General features: G+C 40.1%; 1 protein-coding gene across 2 annotated transcripts in view; it reads left to right on the forward strand.

Annotated features, from left to right (window-relative positions):
- Positions 1-675: 675 nt before the first annotated feature.
- phrf1 (PHD and ring finger domains 1) overlaps positions 676-18,751 on the forward strand; it is a 38,139-nt gene continuing 20,063 nt past the window's right edge. Inside the window, exons 1-10 of one of the 2 annotated variants that reach the window (XM_061917618.1) lie at positions 676-788; positions 1,339-1,408; positions 1,503-1,628; positions 2,291-2,401; positions 4,053-4,249; positions 12,657-12,740; positions 12,820-12,953; positions 13,478-13,569; positions 15,885-16,051; positions 16,269-16,401. In XM_061917618.1, coding sequence (XP_061773602.1) covers positions 1,547-1,628; positions 2,291-2,401; positions 4,053-4,249; positions 12,657-12,740; positions 12,820-12,953; positions 13,478-13,569; positions 15,885-16,051; positions 16,269-16,401 — 1,000 coding nt within the window. In that variant the 5' untranslated portion in view covers positions 676-788; positions 1,339-1,408; positions 1,503-1,546. The remainder of the gene's footprint in view (positions 789-1,338; positions 1,409-1,502; positions 1,629-2,290; positions 2,402-4,052; positions 4,250-12,656; positions 12,741-12,819; positions 12,954-13,477; positions 13,570-15,884; positions 16,052-16,268; positions 16,402-18,751) is intronic. The other variant, XM_061917619.1, reaches the window with a different exon arrangement.

The following is an 18,751-nucleotide window of genomic DNA, read 5'->3' on the forward strand; positions in this document are numbered from 1 at the left end:
AAATATGTAAAGCATGGACATTGAAATATAAGAGGTGTATCTCCACTAGCCCATATAGGACTATCATCCTGCAATGTTTGGGGTCAAGAGGTCACATGACCTGGAAGCGATTGAGCAAAAACACTAATATTTACAGGAATAAATTAATATAAAATGTGTAAAGCATGGACATTGAAATATAAGAGGTGTATCTCCACTAGCCCATATAGGACTATCATCCTGCAATGTTTGGGGTCAAGAGGTCACATGACCTGGAAGATATTGAGCAAAAACGCTAATATTTACAGGAATAAATTCATATAAAATGTGTAAAGCATTGAAATTGAAATATAAGAGGTGTATCTCCAATAGCCCTTATAGGACTATTATCCTGCAATGTTTGGGGTCAATAGGTCATATAGGATGATAGTCCTATAAGGGCTATTGGAGATACACCTCTTATATTTCAATTTCATTGCTTTACACATTTTATATGAATTCATTAGCTCAATTACCGTAATGTCTAACGTATAGGCGCGTTTCAGATTCAAGTGCGGCTGGCTTGACTGCAGTTCCCCCCCCGCCGGGCCGCGGGACAAATTATTAAGCGTTGACCGGTCCGCAGCTACAAAAAGGTTGGGAACCGCTGCTTTATCTAACTTGTCCCCATATTGAATACTGTCCCTTTAAGAGTCACGGCCGTTCGTGTACACTCGGTAATTTCCGTCGAAAGCAGCCGGCGTGTCACTCAACACCAATGGAGGCACAATTCACTCTTAGCATAGTATCCACTTCATTGCCCGTATAGGGTAGGTTTGAACTAGCCTTTAAATACTCAGGAGGGACATAAAACTGATTAAGTAATGTACCAGCAAGTAATTACTGCTGAGAGCGTAGACGAGCCAACTGCAACCGATTATCTAGTTAACGTTCAATGCTATATTTAGCTAATGCTAGTCCGGAGGTGGCTAACAACATGGCTCCTCACTGCTGCAATTGTTACTCGCCAGATGGTTTTTTTTTAACAACAAAACCAGGCTGTGTGTTAGGTGTTGCAATTATGTCAGTGCATGGATGTGGTGGCAACCCACGGAGTGTATTTACACATTATAAAAGCAGTGTTTGATGCAGATGTGGCTTCTTTGTTTACGTTATGTAGCTCTCTTCCATCGGTGTATTACAGCATGCATGATTACATAATGTGTAGCGTTAGCAAACATAGTCACTCATTTCTGGGCCTGCAAAGGTTCACAATTTCGTTTTAACCCCATGATGTCATAAAGTATCGGTGTGATAATATCGATCATTGCATTTACAGTATGTCCGACCGTCTTACAGTAACTCTGTTTATTGACTCAGGCACAGGTATGGAAAGCAACTTCTCCCTGAGATTTGATTGAACACTTCAACTTACCCCGTCTTTCAAACCGTGAGTAATCACCTTTTTAGCACTCCAAAAGATTCATATTTTTCTAAAAAACAAAACAAAAAAACAATCCATTGTAAACAATTTTGATTTCCAGCAATTAGGACATTTAGAATACAAGGTTTCTTTTAATGGCCAGTCATGGATAATGATGACAGTCCAGATGAGCTGATAAACCGCAGGCCCAACATCAAAAAAACTGTTGCGCCGTGGGACATTTCAGGTAGTGTGTGATGTTTGTTCTACAAAAATCCCTGAAATGCTATATACCGTATTTCCTTGAATTGCCGCTGGAGCGCTAATTAATTTAAAACCTCTTCTCAATCCTGCGCTTACCAAAGGCATGCGGTAAAAGTAAGCATGCGCTAAATATTTAAAAAACGCTTCTCACTCCGGCACTTACCAAAGGCATGCAGTAAAAATGTGAATGTGATGTAATCTTGGAGTTTAAATCCTACTGAATAGCTCTTAATCTTCTTACCTTTATGCGATTTCAAATTACCGGTATTGAAATCAGTCTCCTCCATTTTGAAAATGATGACAGTGTCACTTGGGACGTCACAAGTTTGACCAGGCGGTAATACTAAGCATGCGCTAATTATTTTGCTAAGCGAGATTGACCCGGCAGTAATTCAAGGCAGGCGCATACTATATTACCATGAATTGATTAACGTGGACCCCGACTTAAACAAGTTGAAAAACTTATTCGGGTGTTACCATTTAGTGGTCAATTGTACGGAATATGTACTGTACTGTGCAATCTACTAATAAAAGTATCAATCAATCAATCAATATGCCCTGCGGCAATTCAAGGAAATACGGTGAATGAGTAAACGCACCCTTTAGTCTATTTTGCATATCGCAAATGCACACACTTGTTTTTAGATGACTCGGATGACGTTGACGGGTCTGACGAGGAAGAATCTGACAGTGGTGATGAAGAGGAAGAAGAAAACGAAGGGGAAGGTGAAGGGGAATGCAATGAAGAGGAAGATGGTAATGTCAATGTCATTACATACAAATTTGAACGTTTTGTGAGGTGTCATGATTACATATATTTTACATGGATACATTTGTTTGTGGCAGCACGGTGGAACAAGGGTTAGTACATGTGCCTCACAATATAAAGGTCCTGGGTTCGATCCTGGACTCGTGTGGCGTTTGCCTATTCCCTCCGGGTACTCCGGCTTCCTCCCACCTCCAAAGACATGCACCTAGGGATAAGTTGATTGGCAACACTAAATTGGCCCCTGTGTGCGAATGTGAGTGTGAATATTGTCTATCTGTGTTGGCCCTGTGGTGAGGGGGCGACTTGTCCAGTAGGGCTGGGCGTATCGACACCAAGTATTGGTATCGTATCGATAGTGGCGTGATGGTATCGATACTTCACCAAATTAAGCCAATCACTCCGATTTAAAAAGAAATGTGAGCGCAGCGCTCCTCACCACTCCACCCTCCTCCCTAGTGATGGGTCGCGAACGAGATTTAAAAACACTTTAAAAATTCATCTTCAACCCAAAATAAAATAAAATAAATACAATTAATATGACGCTTGGTGCGCTCGCGCACACACATCAGTATAATTCGCTCCGAGGTTCACTCGGACACGCACACACCCACGCACGCATGCGTTTCCAGTGCGACTTAATGTCGTGGTTGTAAACTGTAAAGTATTTTATTGCACTAAAATAACGATAAGAATTTCTCAGTTCTTTTGTTTTGTGTTCATTTTTACAACTGTTTAATAACTAGTGTTTTCTTTTTTACTTAAGTTCTTGTGTGTTGTGAGGCGACTAGCCAAGTTCAGTATTTGTTTTCAACTTATTTGCACTACTTACTTTATTGTAATTGATATTATTACTTTTTTATTTGAATTTCTCAGTTTTTTTGTTTTGTGTTCATGTTTACAAGTTTGTTCAATAACTAGAGTTTTGTTATTTACCTTAAGTGTTTGTGTGTTTTGAGGCGACAAGCCAGGTTCAGTAGTTGTTTGCACCTTTATTTGCATTACTTTATTGCTATTGATATTACTTTTGTAATAAATATTTTATTTTTTGACTTAAATCATTGTCCTGTGTTGTATTATTATCATAATCAATTAATAAAGGCAGAAGTACAAATTTGTTTTTCAAAAGTATCGATACCCCGAAGTCCCCCCCCCCCACCCATCAGATGACGACACTTCCGGTATTGGTATCGGCGATACTGGCCGGTATCGGATCGGTATCGATACCCAAATTTGCGATATTGCCCACCCCTATTGTCCAGGGTATACACCACCTTCCGCCCGAATGAAGCTGAGATAGGCTCCAGTGACCCCAAGAGAGAATAGCGGTAGAAAAAGAATGGATGGAATCTTTTGTGTCAGAACAATGACATGTTTTCAATGTAATATTTTTTTTCTATGATGAATGGCCCTTATGAGCCACACACATCCTGGTTATGTGCATCTCAGGCTTGTAAAGGTTACATAGAAATATAAAACAACTTGTTTTCTCAAATATCTAAATGTCATCAAAGTATTGCATGATCATAACAATTAATAGTTCAACGAAGATACAAGGCATTTGAAATTGAATAGAAGGAATGTTGTCTATATATCCAAGATCAAATACCTATGTTGTGTATTTGTCTCCACTTTCCTCAGATGAGGACGAGGAAGAAGATGCTGACAATGACGACGGCGTTTTCGGCGAGACCTCAGCAGCCATTGCAGCCATGAGCTCAGACGAGGACGCTGATAAATGTCCAATCTGCTTGAACTCCTTCAGCAGCCAGCCGGTGGCAACACCAGAGAACTGTCAGCACTACTTCTGTCTCGACTGCATCCTCGCGTGGGCCAAGGTAGGACAGGTTGGATATAACTGTGGAGCTTATACCATAACAATCACGTGTCAAGTTGCAACATACTTATTGAATTAGCAATTATCAAACTTATCAGTATAGTCATGGGGTGTACAATATAGTAAATATCTGAGCCTCCCTGTGCCAAGAGCCCAGCAAATGTTGACAAACGGCAATGAGTAATATTGGACACATTTATAATAAATAATGCATACTTATCATACCTGAATATTAGGCGTTTCACAGTAATTCAACACATTTTAAAATCAGTTTTCCATGTTAAGAAACGACTTTATAAATACTTTATCCTACTTGAGTTTAGCGGCTGGTCCAATTTTGTACTGGTCATGTGTCGTAAAGACAAATAAATTCTTATCAAACAAGTATTTATTTTGTAGACATCAGTGTAAGTGGGAGGATATTAGACAAGGATGTGTAACACACGGGCTCCAGGCAGAAGGCATAGGGCTCGAAAAGGCACATGATCTAGCAATGCATTGTGGGGCCGGGGTTGCTATTTTTCTTGCCAAAGTTTGTGTTCGTCATGGCTGTACTGTAGGGGTGTAACGGTACGTGTATTTGTATTGAACCGTTTCGGTACGGGGGTTCCGGTTCGGTGCGGAAGAGTACCGAACGAGTTCCACACAAACATATGAAGTAGCCGCCTATGCTAAAGTCTTAACAAGCTGCTCCGCTTCGTTCTGCCTTTTTCTCCTGCACAGCACCCAGCATTGTCCCTCCCACACAACCACCTGATTGGTTACAACAGTAGCGATAACAAGCCAATCAGCAGTGCGTATTCACAGCGCATCTAGTCAGCGCTTCAGCGTCAAGCAGATAGGTGTTTAGCAGGGGAGAAACGGACTCTCCCCAAGTTATACTAAACACTTCCAAGTCAACTACTTTCTAAACATCACTATGAGCCCGTTGACCTTCTAGAAACAAACTGAAGCTCAGCTTACTCGCAGTCCTCAATTTAGGTGAAGGCTATTTAGCTTTTAGCGTAACGTTAGCTAATTTTGCGGTGTGTGCGCGTGTGTGGGTGCGAGTGTGTGTGTGTGTGTAACAGACAGTGTTGATTGAGGTGTGTTGAAGCAGCAAAAAAGGACATTATGTTAAATGAAGAGTTTCTGTCTCTGGTAGTGTATATAATAATGTAAGTGCATCATAAAGCCTACATGACCTCCATGGTGTTTAGGGATGAATAGTCTCTCCTATTGCTGTTGTACTATTTTTTCAGCTATAGTTACATTAATCATTAGTAATGTAGCAGCCTAGTTTTGAATGGCAGGGTCCCTGCTATCACATGTTGATACAAATATAACATTTACATAATAAAAAATCAACTACAGGCTTCCCCAATGCTGTAATAAATTAAGCATGATGAGTTGACTTGAAACTGTTTAATGTTGCAATTTTTATTTGTAGAAGAAAATTTGTGTCATTTTATTTCATCAAAGCAACAACTTGAGGCAGTTTAATGTGGATTAATGTGGGCAGACGTATTATAGTGTTCCCAATGTTAAAAGGATCAAGCCATTGTTTACAAATTTGGTAAATAAATAACCAAAAAATGTATATTTTGTTGTTTTCTTACTGTACCGAAAATGAACCGAACCGTGACCTCTAAACCGAGGTACGTACAAAACTGAAATTTTTGTGCACCGTTACACTCCTACTGTACTGTACCTGCGGTAATGCGAGAGAGCATGAAACTGACATAAAATGGATAGTACAAAATAAAAAAGATAAAGGGAGCTTACCGAGACAAACTGTACCCTGTTTCAAAGGCTCGCTAGCTGAAAAAAATAAGTACAATTGTTGGAACTGATTGCATTTGAGCACATTAAAATGGACGAGATTTGAGCAAGCTGTCGTCATTGTCAAAGTTAAACTAGTTTATACCCCTTCGAGAGAGTCCGTTTTTATACAGGTGAAGAATTTCATAATGCATAGTCCGTTAAGGCTCATTGTTGCCCGTTCAAATCGTGCTTAATCTGCGGCTTTTATCTCTTATGTTTCAGAGATTGTGTGAGGATGCCCAACCTTATTTTCTTAGGTTTACCTAAAAAAAAACAACTTAATTATTACCTTAAAATAGTTTAGTCATAATGTATGATGATTTGTGAGATTTTTCCGGTTCCGATTCCACCTTTGATTCCTCTTAATGATTTTTTTTTTCCGTTTTTTAACTTATCGATTTTTATTAAAAAAAAAAAAAAAAGAAAACAGAACGGTGGATTAGCATCAATTCTGTTTAATTTACTGGAAACGTGACCTTACAAAGCCTACAGTCCAGTTCGTGTCCATGCGCTAAATTAGTCCGTTTTCTCAAAAAGTTAGGCTCCAAATAAGCCTCCTGCAACCCATGGAAACACCTTAATCTAATTGTGTTTAGTTTTTGAAATGTTGGACTAACACACTTGCATTATGCTGTTGGAAAGCAGGTCTCTTAAATGACAGATGGGACTTTTCTCTCAACCCGCAGGATACGTGTCGGAAGCAGATGCCATTCAATAAAACAGCAACAATTGTAATGAAGAGGACACTGTTTATTTGTTTCACAAATTAAAATAACAGATCATTTTGAAGTGCAATGATGGTAGAAAAAAAGAAACACATTTATTTAAGGAGGTAGCAAAGGCAATGTAAAAAGATATTTTCATTCGTACTCACGGACAAAATACGAATGAGACGAAAGATAAGGTCGCTGGTATATTAAAGGCAAATAATAAAGCGTATACAAACCTCCTTACGCTGAATTTGTGCAGGCCAAGTGATTCACTTTCCGCACAACGGTGAAGATAGTCCAGAGCAATAGCAACCTTCCTGTAGATATCAGTCGGGGGACGAATGGTCTTTTGCTTTGGATTTAACACTTCTTCCATCAATGAACAGAGCCTTTTAAATGAACTTTGAGACATGCAAAAGGTTTGTTTCCAGGATTTTTGTCCGAAAATGCCTTTGAAAAAAGTCTTACGCCGCCTTTTTTTACAATCCGACCCAATACATTCTTGGTAGTAGCGTCATGTCTGTAGCGAAATGCTGTATAATTTCTTGATGCTGTCTGTTTAACATCATTATTGCCATTAGACACGTAATATTTGTAATCTGTGCCAATATTAAAGCGGACATCAGTTAAAACAAGTTGTAAGGACCCGCAAATTCTAGGGTGACCTCATAGAGAAGAATTTAAGAAGAAGTAGAATTTAAGAATGAACTTTATTGTCATTATATTTGCATATAACGAGATTAAAGACTCCAACTTAAGGTGCGGTAGTGGGAACAAATATGGGGTGAAATAAATGACATAAGAGGTAATAATGGAAAAACTAACAATTGAAATAAACAGACTACTATCCAATAAAAATAATAAGCAATTCTGTACAATATACAAAACACTATAGAAGTACAAAATACAAATACTGTACAATATACAGAGCAAGACAGGAGTACCGAAGTAATAAATAACAATCAGTGACGGACGTATTGCACTCGAAGGGTAGTATTGCACAGTAGGGTATTAGGGCATTATATTGTATACTGGTGAATTATTATTATTATAAGTTAGAGTTCAACATGGTGACAGCTTTGGGAAAGAAGCTGTCTCTGAGCCTGTTTGTTCTGGCTCTGATGCACCTGTAGCGCCTGCCTGATGGTAGCAAGTCAAACAGGTGGAAGCCAGGGTGTGTGCTGTCCTTGGTAATGTTTTTTGCTCTGTTGAGGCAACGGGAGTTGTGTAAGTCCTTCAGGGAGGGCAGGGGACAGCCGATGATTTTTTGTGCCGACTTTATGACCCTCTGAATCGCCTGTTTGTCTGCTTCAGTGCAGCTGGCGTACCACACTGTTATGCAGTACGTCAGCAGGCTCTCGACAGCCGAGCGATAGAAGGTCAACATCAGCTGCCTCTCCAGTCTGTTCTTCCTCAGCACCCTCAGGAAATGGAGTCTCCGCTGGGCCTTCCGGATAACCGCAGTTGTATTTTGGGTCCAGGACAGGTCAGCAGATATGAGGGTGCCGAGGAACTTGAAGGAGCTGACTCTCTCAACCTCCTCGCCGTTGATGTAGAGGGGGGCGGGGTCTGCAGTGTTCTTCCTGAAGTCAAAGACGAGTTCCTTGGTTTTTGTGGTGTTCAGTGCCAAATTATTCACTGAACACCACGCTGATAGTTTCAGGACCTCATCTCTGTATGCAGACTCATCCCCCCCTGTAATGGGACCCACTACCGTTGTGTCATCGGCGAACTTGATGATGGTGTTCTCCGAGTGGGCTGGACTACAGTCATGGGTGTAGAGGGAGTACAGCAAAGGGCTCAGCACACAGCCCTGTGGGGAGCCGATGCTGAGTGTGCGGGGGGAGGAGAGATGGGGTCCAAGTTTTACTGTCTGAGGTCGGTTGGTCAGGAAGTCCTTAATCCAAAGACAGGTGGGTGAGGGTAGGCCTAAGTCCAGCAGTTTGGTGACCAGGATGTCTGGAATGATGGTATTGAAGGCGGAGCTATAGTCAATGAAAAGCATCCTGACATAGCTCCCCCGGTGTTCCAGGTGGCTCAGTGTGGAGTGGAGAGCCATGGATATGGCGTCATCTGTGGATCTGTTTGCCCAGTAGGCAAACTGCTGTGGGTCTAGGGTGGGGGGGAGGCAGGCTTTGATGTGGTAGTCAGGGGTCGGCAACCTTTACCACTCAAAGAGCCATTTGACCCGTTTCACAAATTAAAGAAGACAAAGGGAGCCGCAATCATTCTCGCGAATATCTGCTGGTGGTCACCCATATAACAGTAATAAGGGCGTGTTGTACAGACAGCTTGCCAGTACGGTAGCATGTTGTATGTGGCTTCAGCAGATACACGTACACGACTGCAAGGCACACTGGGTGACACAGAGTACACTGAAGGTAGTGATATAAACAATTTTAACACTCTTACTAATATCCACCACAATGTGAACCCACACCAAACAAGAATGACTAACACATTTCTGGAGAACATCCGCACTGTAACAGATTATAAACGCAACATAACAATTACCCAGAATGCTATGCATCCATGACTATTTCAGGCTATATTATACACCCCGCTAGCACCAAAACCCGCTCCCCCCCCCTTCCGTGCGTCGGTTGAGGTGGGCGGGAGTGTATAATATAGTCAGGAAGAGTCATGGATGCAAAGAATTCTGGGTATTTGTTTTGTTGCGTTTATGTTGTGTTACTGTGAGGATGTTCTCCCAAAATGTGTTTGTCATTCTTGTTTGGTGTGGGTTCACAGTGTGGTGCATATTAGTAAGAGTGAAAAGTTGTTTATATCACAACCTTCAGTGTACTCTGTGTCACCCAATATGCCTTGCAGTTGTGTACGTGTATCTGCGGAAGCCACATACAACATGTTACTGGGCTGGCAAGATTTCTGTACATGTTGTAGAAGGCGTTAAAGGCAATGGCTTCATGGCACGCCCTTATTACTGTTATATGGGTGACCAGCGGATATTCGCGAGAATGGTTGCGGCTCCCATTGTCTTCTTTATTTTGTGAAAACGCGTCAAAATGTAGAGGGCACTAAAAGTAAAGCCATCACGGCATGCCCTCAATATTGTTGTCCGAGTGAAAATCGAAGAATGTTGACCCCGGGTGATGTCTGGAAGAGGCTCCGAGAACCGAAATCTCCCCGTAACAATCGGGGGGGTCGGCGATTGTGCAGCTGAGCCACATCAGAGTGGCCAAAGAGCCGCATGCGGCTCCGGAGCCGCAGGTTGCCGACCCCTGTCATAGGTCAACAGGAAAAGTAATTCAGTTATCCGCGCTAACATGAAATAAGTGCCCCCAGGCCCCAAGTGTACAAGAGGCACATTAATTATGACCAATAGTCATGTTTGACAGTGTGCGTGTGACAATACAAAAAAAAATAACTATTTGAGACATCAGACTACTTTAGTGCATGAAAACAGAGTGAGTGAAGTCTTAAGAGGCACATAAGTAGCATAAATAAATAACTTTTTGAATGGTAAATAAATATAAGAAATATAAAATATAAACCATATTTGGAAATTACACAAGAATAACATTTATTAACAAATTATATTAACTCATTACATGCAAAATTAGATATATCAAGCCTTTATTTGTTATTATCTTGATGATTATGGCTTCCAGCTTATGAAAATATTGAATTGAAAAGCTGGGAAAATGTAGGTTTTTCAAAAATGTAAGCTATGATCATCAAAATTATAATAAATAAAACCTTGACATATCTCACTCTGTATGCAATGAGTTAATATCACATATTAGTTTTTACATTTGAAGTTGAATTGCTGACATGAATGGACTTTTACACAATACCCTATATTTGTTTTAAACCTCTTATATGATGGATATACTGACTGAAAATCTAGTTGGAGGAAAACATGCAACATTTTTCTGATGACAATTGAACATTCACCTACCGAAAAAATGAATGTTTACTGTGGCTAATGGGTGCAAGCTTTTGACCACAAATTTACCGGTAGACGCTGTTCGGTGACAATCGTCTAGCGGCAGACATGAACTGGAGAGAGTACTGCCCGTCTCGGCGACAGTCAGAATCTGTCTCTCGTCATGCTTTTCTAAATAAGAAGGCATACAATTTAATTTAACAAATAATAGTGTAACATCATGTACAATGTTTGTTAGTACTTGTTGTATTTTCGCCAAATGACTGCTGTTGGCATGACATCGGTCTGGTTCAAAAACACAACATTCATTTACAGTCATTGCGTGCTGTGTGTTCAAATATTTCATTGCTCACATGCCCTCCTCTTGATGAAATAGCAGCTTTGCAATTATTACAAGTAGCACATTTGCTATCTCTTGTAAAAAGCCTTTCTTGGTGCGCCATGTTGCTCTCTGACGTCACTACGCACGTTGTGTAGTGACATCATTCACACTTGCCGCAGTCGTTATGGAAATTGTTTGAAAAAATGGCAAGCAATTCCAAAGAATTGATAGACTGGGCACTGGTTCTGAACAACAACCACTTTTTGACTCCCATCCTTACTGATAATAATACTCATTAATTTTTTTATGCTTACCCAAGACTAAAAGTAAACCAACAACATGCTTTTTTCCCCAAAATACTCTACGTTGTTTGTCGCCTGCAGCTAAATTGCCTAAAGGTAACAGTGTAAAACAGAATAAAACATGCCATACAGTGTGAAAAAGTCGTGAACAAACCAACATGTACCAGGTGATGGTGTTAAAAGTGATGTTTGAGCGCCTCACAGCTGCTATCTAGGCTATTCGCTGTTTCTTTTTTAGGTCACTAATCCGCGTTCCTTGGCTTTGCTTTCACGCTGTTCACGTTGGAAAATGATCTTGACAACGATTGTGGCAGTTAATGATGCCTCACTATTGCGCCACGTTTTGGGCTTGTTAAAGAAAAGAACAAAACTTTAGCACAAAGTAATTGCATTATGCCGTGCAGATAAGCTATTCAGAGGCCCGCAAGACTCAATGGATTGCATTTATTAGTATGTCACACTTTTAATCCCTATAATAGTCTCACAGTCTGTGCAGCAGAGTGGTAGGAGCTCTGTGGGCTGCATACTCAAAATGCCCACATCAGTAAATCCATCAATCAGTGACGTGCACTGATTTCCAACTGTTAAAAAGTACCCCAAAACACAGGGTTCAGAGGCATCCAAAACTATGCAGGAACCTTATGATTTGACGCTTGGCATATTTTAAGACGAGTATCCAACATTGTAACAACATTTCTTAGTCAGAAAAGATACATTTCCTCACAGATCCCCTGAATTTTACCAAAACAAAGTATTTACGTTTATATTTATGTCAAACCTTGAATAGGCGGGGATCGGCTCTATATACTTTGGACTGACCTCTCACACTATTATGTTAGATCCACTATGGACTGGACTGTCACAGTATTATTCACTCGACGCCCATTGCACCGGTCGCCTAGGGGCGGGGGGAGTCCCTACATCCGTGGTCCCCTCCAAGGTTTCTCATTGTCATCCCATTAGGTTGAGTTTTTCCTTGCCCTGATGTGGGATCTGAGCCCAGGATGTAGTTGTGGCTTGTGCAGCCTTTTGAGACACTCGTGATTTAGGGCTATACAAGTAAACTTTGATTGATGATTGGTGATCCATAGATAACGTGAGTTGTGTCAATTATTTTTTATTTCTACTGGAGCATAGCGAATGGAAAATAACACAGTGAACTTTGAAATTTCTTATAGTTAACATCTAAAGACAGATGATAAAGATATATTTAAATTTAAACATGTCTTTATCCAGACATTGCATACAAAGTGTTTAGAAGTTGATAAAGAAGAGCAACTCCATCCATCCATCCATTTTCTACCGCTTGTGTCCCAGTCAGGGTCGCAACTCAGTTGTAATATTTTCCTTCCTCTATTTAGAATGCAAACTCCTGCCCCGTGGACCGTATTGCGTTTAATAGCATATACCTGAGGAAATGTTATGGAGGCAAAGTGCAGAAAATGGTAAGTGTGTCCATCTTTTATTTTGAGTGTGTATATCTGGATGTATTTATAAGGACTGTTTGGTCACTGCTCCTTACAGATTACAGTACAAAAACCTAAGATGGAAGATGAGGAGGTAATAATAGATTTGGACTTGGATCAAACCAACTGCGAGGTGTGTCAGGGCAGTGATCGAGAGGACCGTCTTCTGCTCTGTGATGGCTGCGACGCTGGGTGAGACAAACCGTCCAATTATCCTTTAAGCTGTGTTCTGTGAATTATTTGCGTTCCTTTGTCTTGGAAAAATACTCTCTCTGCTTTAGATTAATATATTGTTCGTATATTTTCAAACATGACTTGCCCGTTTGAGAAAAGAGCTGAGAATGATTTTTCAACTAATAGGAAGTATGTCAGGTTGTGTTTTCAGCTTTAGAGTTCGCATGTTGTGCTCGAGTGAGTTTAATCCTGTTTTGTCCCCCAGACCTAAAAATGCATGTGAGGTTAATTAAGACTCTAAATTGTCCAATAGTGTGGGTGTGAATGCTTGTTTTCATATATGTTCCCTGTGATTGACTGGCCACCAGTCCAGGGTGTCCCCCTCTTTGGCCTTGTGACCCTGAGCACTATAAGCGGTAGGAAATCTTTGAATGAATGATTATAATTTTCTTTACAAACAATTGTTTCCCCGCAAAATAATTTAGCTCTTTGGCAAAGTTGTTGATTTATTTGAAAACATTTCCTTCCCTCTTTTTGTACAGCTACCACATGGAATGTCTCACACCACCTATGGACACTGTTCCTGTTGAGGAATGGTTCTGTCCTGAATGTGTTGCCAACAACAATAATTCGGGTAAGTTATAATTATTTGATTTCTAGCACATTTTAGGCTTGTCTGTGTTTTTGACCTCTTTTGTCATACGTAAAGCTGCTGTTTGTCCCCAATAGTGGTTTAAAACTTGTGAAAATTGACATTATTTTTTACATCGTTGTGGCCTAAAATGTCTGAATTTGCGGTAGCTTATTAAGAAAGTTACGGTAAACATGCAACGTTTTAGGCGCAGCTTAGTTTTGAAATAACATAGAAAAAACTTGCGATTTCATGAATTTGTTATCAATATTTTAGGTGAACCTTGTGCCCTGAACCTCAAAAAACACTGAATTTTAACAAGAATTGGAAAACAAATACTGCATCTAGTCTAAATGCATTGGCACCAGCATTTAGTCTAATCTAAGGCTCAATTCGAATACGGTACCCCTCCGTCCCCCTTGTTTTTGCCCTCCCTGTTTAGTTTTGCGCGTTCACGTCAATCAAAAGGCGTTCGAATTATCCGTCGGCTAGGGGGAAAAGGCAAAGGAACTCCTTCAAAGTAAAGTGATCTCGCAGACCTCCTACAGTAACGAGTACAAAAAGAAAGATGGCAGACCAGAAACCCAGAGGAATTTTACAAATGCAAGTAAAAAGTGTAATTAATGATTTTCATAAGAATGACACTTGTGGTTTTGTCAGACTTCAAACCTTTACTACTGCATGTAAATATTGGTGTCAAACGCAAATACACAACAAAGCACATTTTACCGCAAGCTGATTTGCCAGCACTTGCATATTTTGGCAAAAACGTTGAAGGAAGTACTTCCCTCTTATCACAGGTAATTTGAACGCCTCTTGATTTACACGAACAGCCAAAGGGCAAAAACGGGGGGGGGTGGGGGTGGCTGGAGGTGGCTGGAGGGGTATTCAAATTGAGCCTATGTCTATATTGGTCAGGTCTAGTCTAAAGGCTGGTGCCAATGCATTTAGACTGGATACAGTATTTGTGTCATAATTCTTGTTGAAATCCTGTGCATTTTGGGTTTAAGGTTATAAGTAACACTTAAAACATTGATAAAAAAGGAATAAAATCACAAAAGATAAGGCGCCCTCAAAACATTGCAACTTCTAAATCAGTGGTTCTTAACCTGGGTTCGATCGAACCCTAGGGGTTCGGTGAGTCGGCCTCAGGGGTTCGGCGGAGGTCAAAACACCTGACTCATCGTGTAAATAAAAACTTCTCCTTATCGGCGTATTACGGATACGGCAACAGCAGAAGTCACACCGATTTGCAGGTGTGTAATTTGACATCATGGAGACCCATGGATGGGAGCAGAAATAGAGAAAGACAGAGTGAGATGGCAAGATGAAATATTGGAGAACAGTGCAGTGGCAGGGAGCAGCTAGAGATCGTTCACTATGGCAGAAACATGCTGAGGCTTTCGTCTAGCAGTGGACTGACAACAGCTGATGATGATGATGATGAATTTGTTGTGAGTTTATGCACTGTGTTGGTTTTGTTGTTTGAACAAGGTGACGTTCATGTACAGTTCATTTTGTGCACCAGTAAAAAAAAAAAACATGGTAACACTTTAGTATGGGGAACACATTCACCATTAATTAGTTGCTTATTAACATACAAATTAGTAACATATTGGCTCTTAACTAGTCATCAAGTACTTATTAATGTCTTATTCTCGGCATGGCCTTATAACCCTAACCCACTAGTTCTGACCCTCACCCTAACCAAATAACTTTAAATTAAGTCTCTGTTACTTGGAATATGTTCCCTTAGTGTCCAAATAACTCTTAAATTAAGTCTCTGTTACTTAGAATATGTTCCCCATACTAAAGTGTTACCAAAAACATAACTTGTATACTTGTCTTGAATTTGAAAAAATAAAAATGTTTCACTAAAGAAGGGTTCGGTGAATGCGCATATGAAACTGGTAGGGTTCGGTACATCCGACAAAGTTAAGAACCACTGTTCTAAATGCTAGTGCCAAAGTATTTCCACTAGATCCTACCAATCTAAATCTATGAGCATAAACTGATGAAGCCTGCTCAGATGAGAGGCGAGATTGATGGAATGCCTGAATAAATGGCGTGAAACTGTTATAGCATTTCCCTCTTATTCATATTACATTATTAATGTCAAACAACCACCACCCCCAGCGCATTCACTGCCAGGCCGTCATAGGTCTGTAAGGCCAAGAGCCTGTCCTTGGGCTCTAAAAGGTTGGGGACCGCTGCTCGAGGCAGCTACCTATTGGTGACATACAGCAGCTTTAAAAGGTGTAATGTGCCTTGGCTTACATGTTTGCACTGCTAAGCATTCTTTATCGGGGCATATTTAGAACAAGAAAATGGAACCCATAGCCTCGCTTCCACTGCCCATCCAACCACCAGTCGCACCCAGCCCCGAGCTGCCGGTCCCACAAGAGCAATCGCCCGCACTCGGCACAGTGAACGTGTTCGGGCCAACGTGAATCGACATCGTATCACACAGGCACGCACACCACAGGTTTGCCATGATGGCGTGATCCTTCTTTCTGACTTGCATTAATCCGTCTGCACGTGGTTAACTCAGTGGCCGGATCAGTGTGTGTATCGTTGATTTTTATGTGTATCACCCTAAAAAAAAATACTGCTCTGGCTAAGTAACCATGCATGTGTTTGGTCTTTGTATTGGAATGGAGTATTAAAGTCAACTGACAGCGCTTCTTATGTTTTCCTACTAGCTTGCTTCCAGGGACCTAATACAGTCTACTTGGCTGGATGATACTATCAATGCAGTGGTGGCGGGGTTGAACACAGCTGTATATGTAAGGGACCTCACCCCTCGTGCTCCACCCAGACGCAAACGCAAGACTGGTAAGGAAACAGTAGCATATGCACAATATGGGCAAATGTATCTGAGAGCACACCCTTTGCAGTGGCTTCAACTTTTAGGGATAATTATCTACTATTTAGGAGTGAGAATTTCTAGGCAGGTCAATGATGTGTTCTAGTTCCTTACAATAGAGTTTAGTTCACCCAAACTAATCTCATCTAACCATGCTCATGTTTGACATTTCTTTGTTGTACTAGAACAGAAAACACAACATTTAAAAAACATAATTAAAAGTGATTTCAAATTGAGGGCAACTAAGGATTTAGCAAATTGATTGATTGATTGATTGATTGATTGATTGGCTTTAACTGAAGTATTTAAGTCTTGTGCAACCTTAATATTGACTATACACTCTTATAACTTTTAAGTCAATAGTACATTTTGTGTTTTACTTTCATTTCTTAAAACCTTTACCAACTTCAGATCCTTCTGTAGATTTAAAAGGGCAGCATGGCTCAGTTGGTAGAGAGCCGTGTCAGCAATTTAAGGGTTCCAGGTTTAATTCAAGCTTCCGCCATCCTAGTCATAGCCATTGTGTCCTTGAGCAAAACATTGACCCTCATTGCTCCCAATGCCACCCACATTCGTTTAAATGTAGTTTAAAGATTTATGTAATGGGGTTCACTTTGTAAAGCGCTTTGAATCTCTATCGGAAGATTGCTTTACAAGTATAATTCACTCACTAAAGTTTTATTATTGTTTATGGCCTTTTTTTATGGCAGAAATGCTAACTATGCAATATTTCTAAAACATAATAAGCTGCAGAGTGAACAATTTGAGGATGGGTAATTACAGCTTTGAATAGGTCAATAATTCATGAAAACATTGATTTTGATAGATTAATGTTTGAAATAAACTCAAACCATAAACCAAAAGAGTAGACTTTTTTTTTTTTTTTTACAGTGCCTACTCACAATGAGCGACAACGCATGCAGGACTGGTTTTAGTTTGAGTTCACACATATATTATGTATATACATATATATATATATATATATATATATATATATATATAAATATATTTACACATATATATACATACACCGTATTTTTCGGATTATAAGTCGTATATGTGTGTGTGTATATACAGTATGTGTGTATATATATATGTATGTACGTATATATATATATATATATATATATATATTAATATATATATGTATGTATGTATGTATGTACAAACCCCGTTTCCATATGAGTTGGGAAATTGTTACCCGTAAATATAAACGGAATAAAATGATTTGCAAATCATTTTCAACCCATATTCAGTTGAATATGCTACAAAGACAACAGATTTGATGTTCAAACTGATAAACCTTTTTTTTTTTTTTGCAAATAATCATTAACTTTAGAATTTGATGCCAGCAACACGTGACAAAAAAGTTGAGAAATGTGGCAATGAATACTGATAAAGTTGAGGAATGCTCATGAAGCGCTTATTTGGAACATCCCAAATGTGTGCAGGCAAATTGGTAACAGGTGGGTGCCATGATTGAATATAAAAACAGCTTCCCAAAAAATGCTCAGTCTTTCACAAGAAAGGATGGGGTGAGGTACATCCCTTTGTCCACAACTGCGTGAGCAAATAGTCAAACAGTTTAAGAACAGCGTTTCTCAAAGTGCAGTTGCAAGAAATTCAGGGATTTCAACATCTACGGTCCATAATATTATTAAAGGTTTAGAGAATCTAGAGAAATCACTCCTCGTAAGCGGCATGGCCGGAAACCAACATTGAATGACCGTGACCTTCGATCCTTCAGACGCCACTGTATCAAAAACCGACATTAATCTCTAAAATATATCACCACATGGGCTCAGGAAACTCTTCAGAAAACCACTGTCTCTAAATACAGTTCGTCGCTACATCTGTAAGTGCAAGTTAAAGCTCTACTATGCAAAGCAAAAGCCATTTATCAACAAGATCCAGAAACGCTGCCGGCTTCTCTGGGCCTGAGATCATTTAAGATGGACTGATGCAAAGTAAAAAAGTGTTCTGTGGTCTGAAGAGTCCACATTTAAAATTGTTTTTGGAAATATTCAACATTATGTTATCCGGACCAAAGGGGAAGCAAACCATCCAGACTGTTATCCACACAAAGTTCAAAAGCCAGCATCTGTGATGGTATGGGGGTGCATTAGTGCCCAAGGCATGGGTAACTTACACATCTGTGAAGGCCCCATTAATGCTGAAAGGTACATACAAGTTTTGGAACGACATATGCAGCCATCTAAGCGCCGTCTTTTTCATGTACGCCCCTGCTTATTTCAGCAAGACAATGCCAAGCCACATTCAGCACGTGTTTCAACAGCGTGGCCTCGTAAAAAAAGAGTG

This window comes from Nerophis ophidion, linkage group LG12 (genome assembly GCF_033978795.1).
Source record: "Nerophis ophidion isolate RoL-2023_Sa linkage group LG12, RoL_Noph_v1.0, whole genome shotgun sequence".
Classification (NCBI taxonomy): domain Eukaryota; kingdom Metazoa; phylum Chordata; class Actinopteri; order Syngnathiformes; family Syngnathidae; genus Nerophis; species Nerophis ophidion.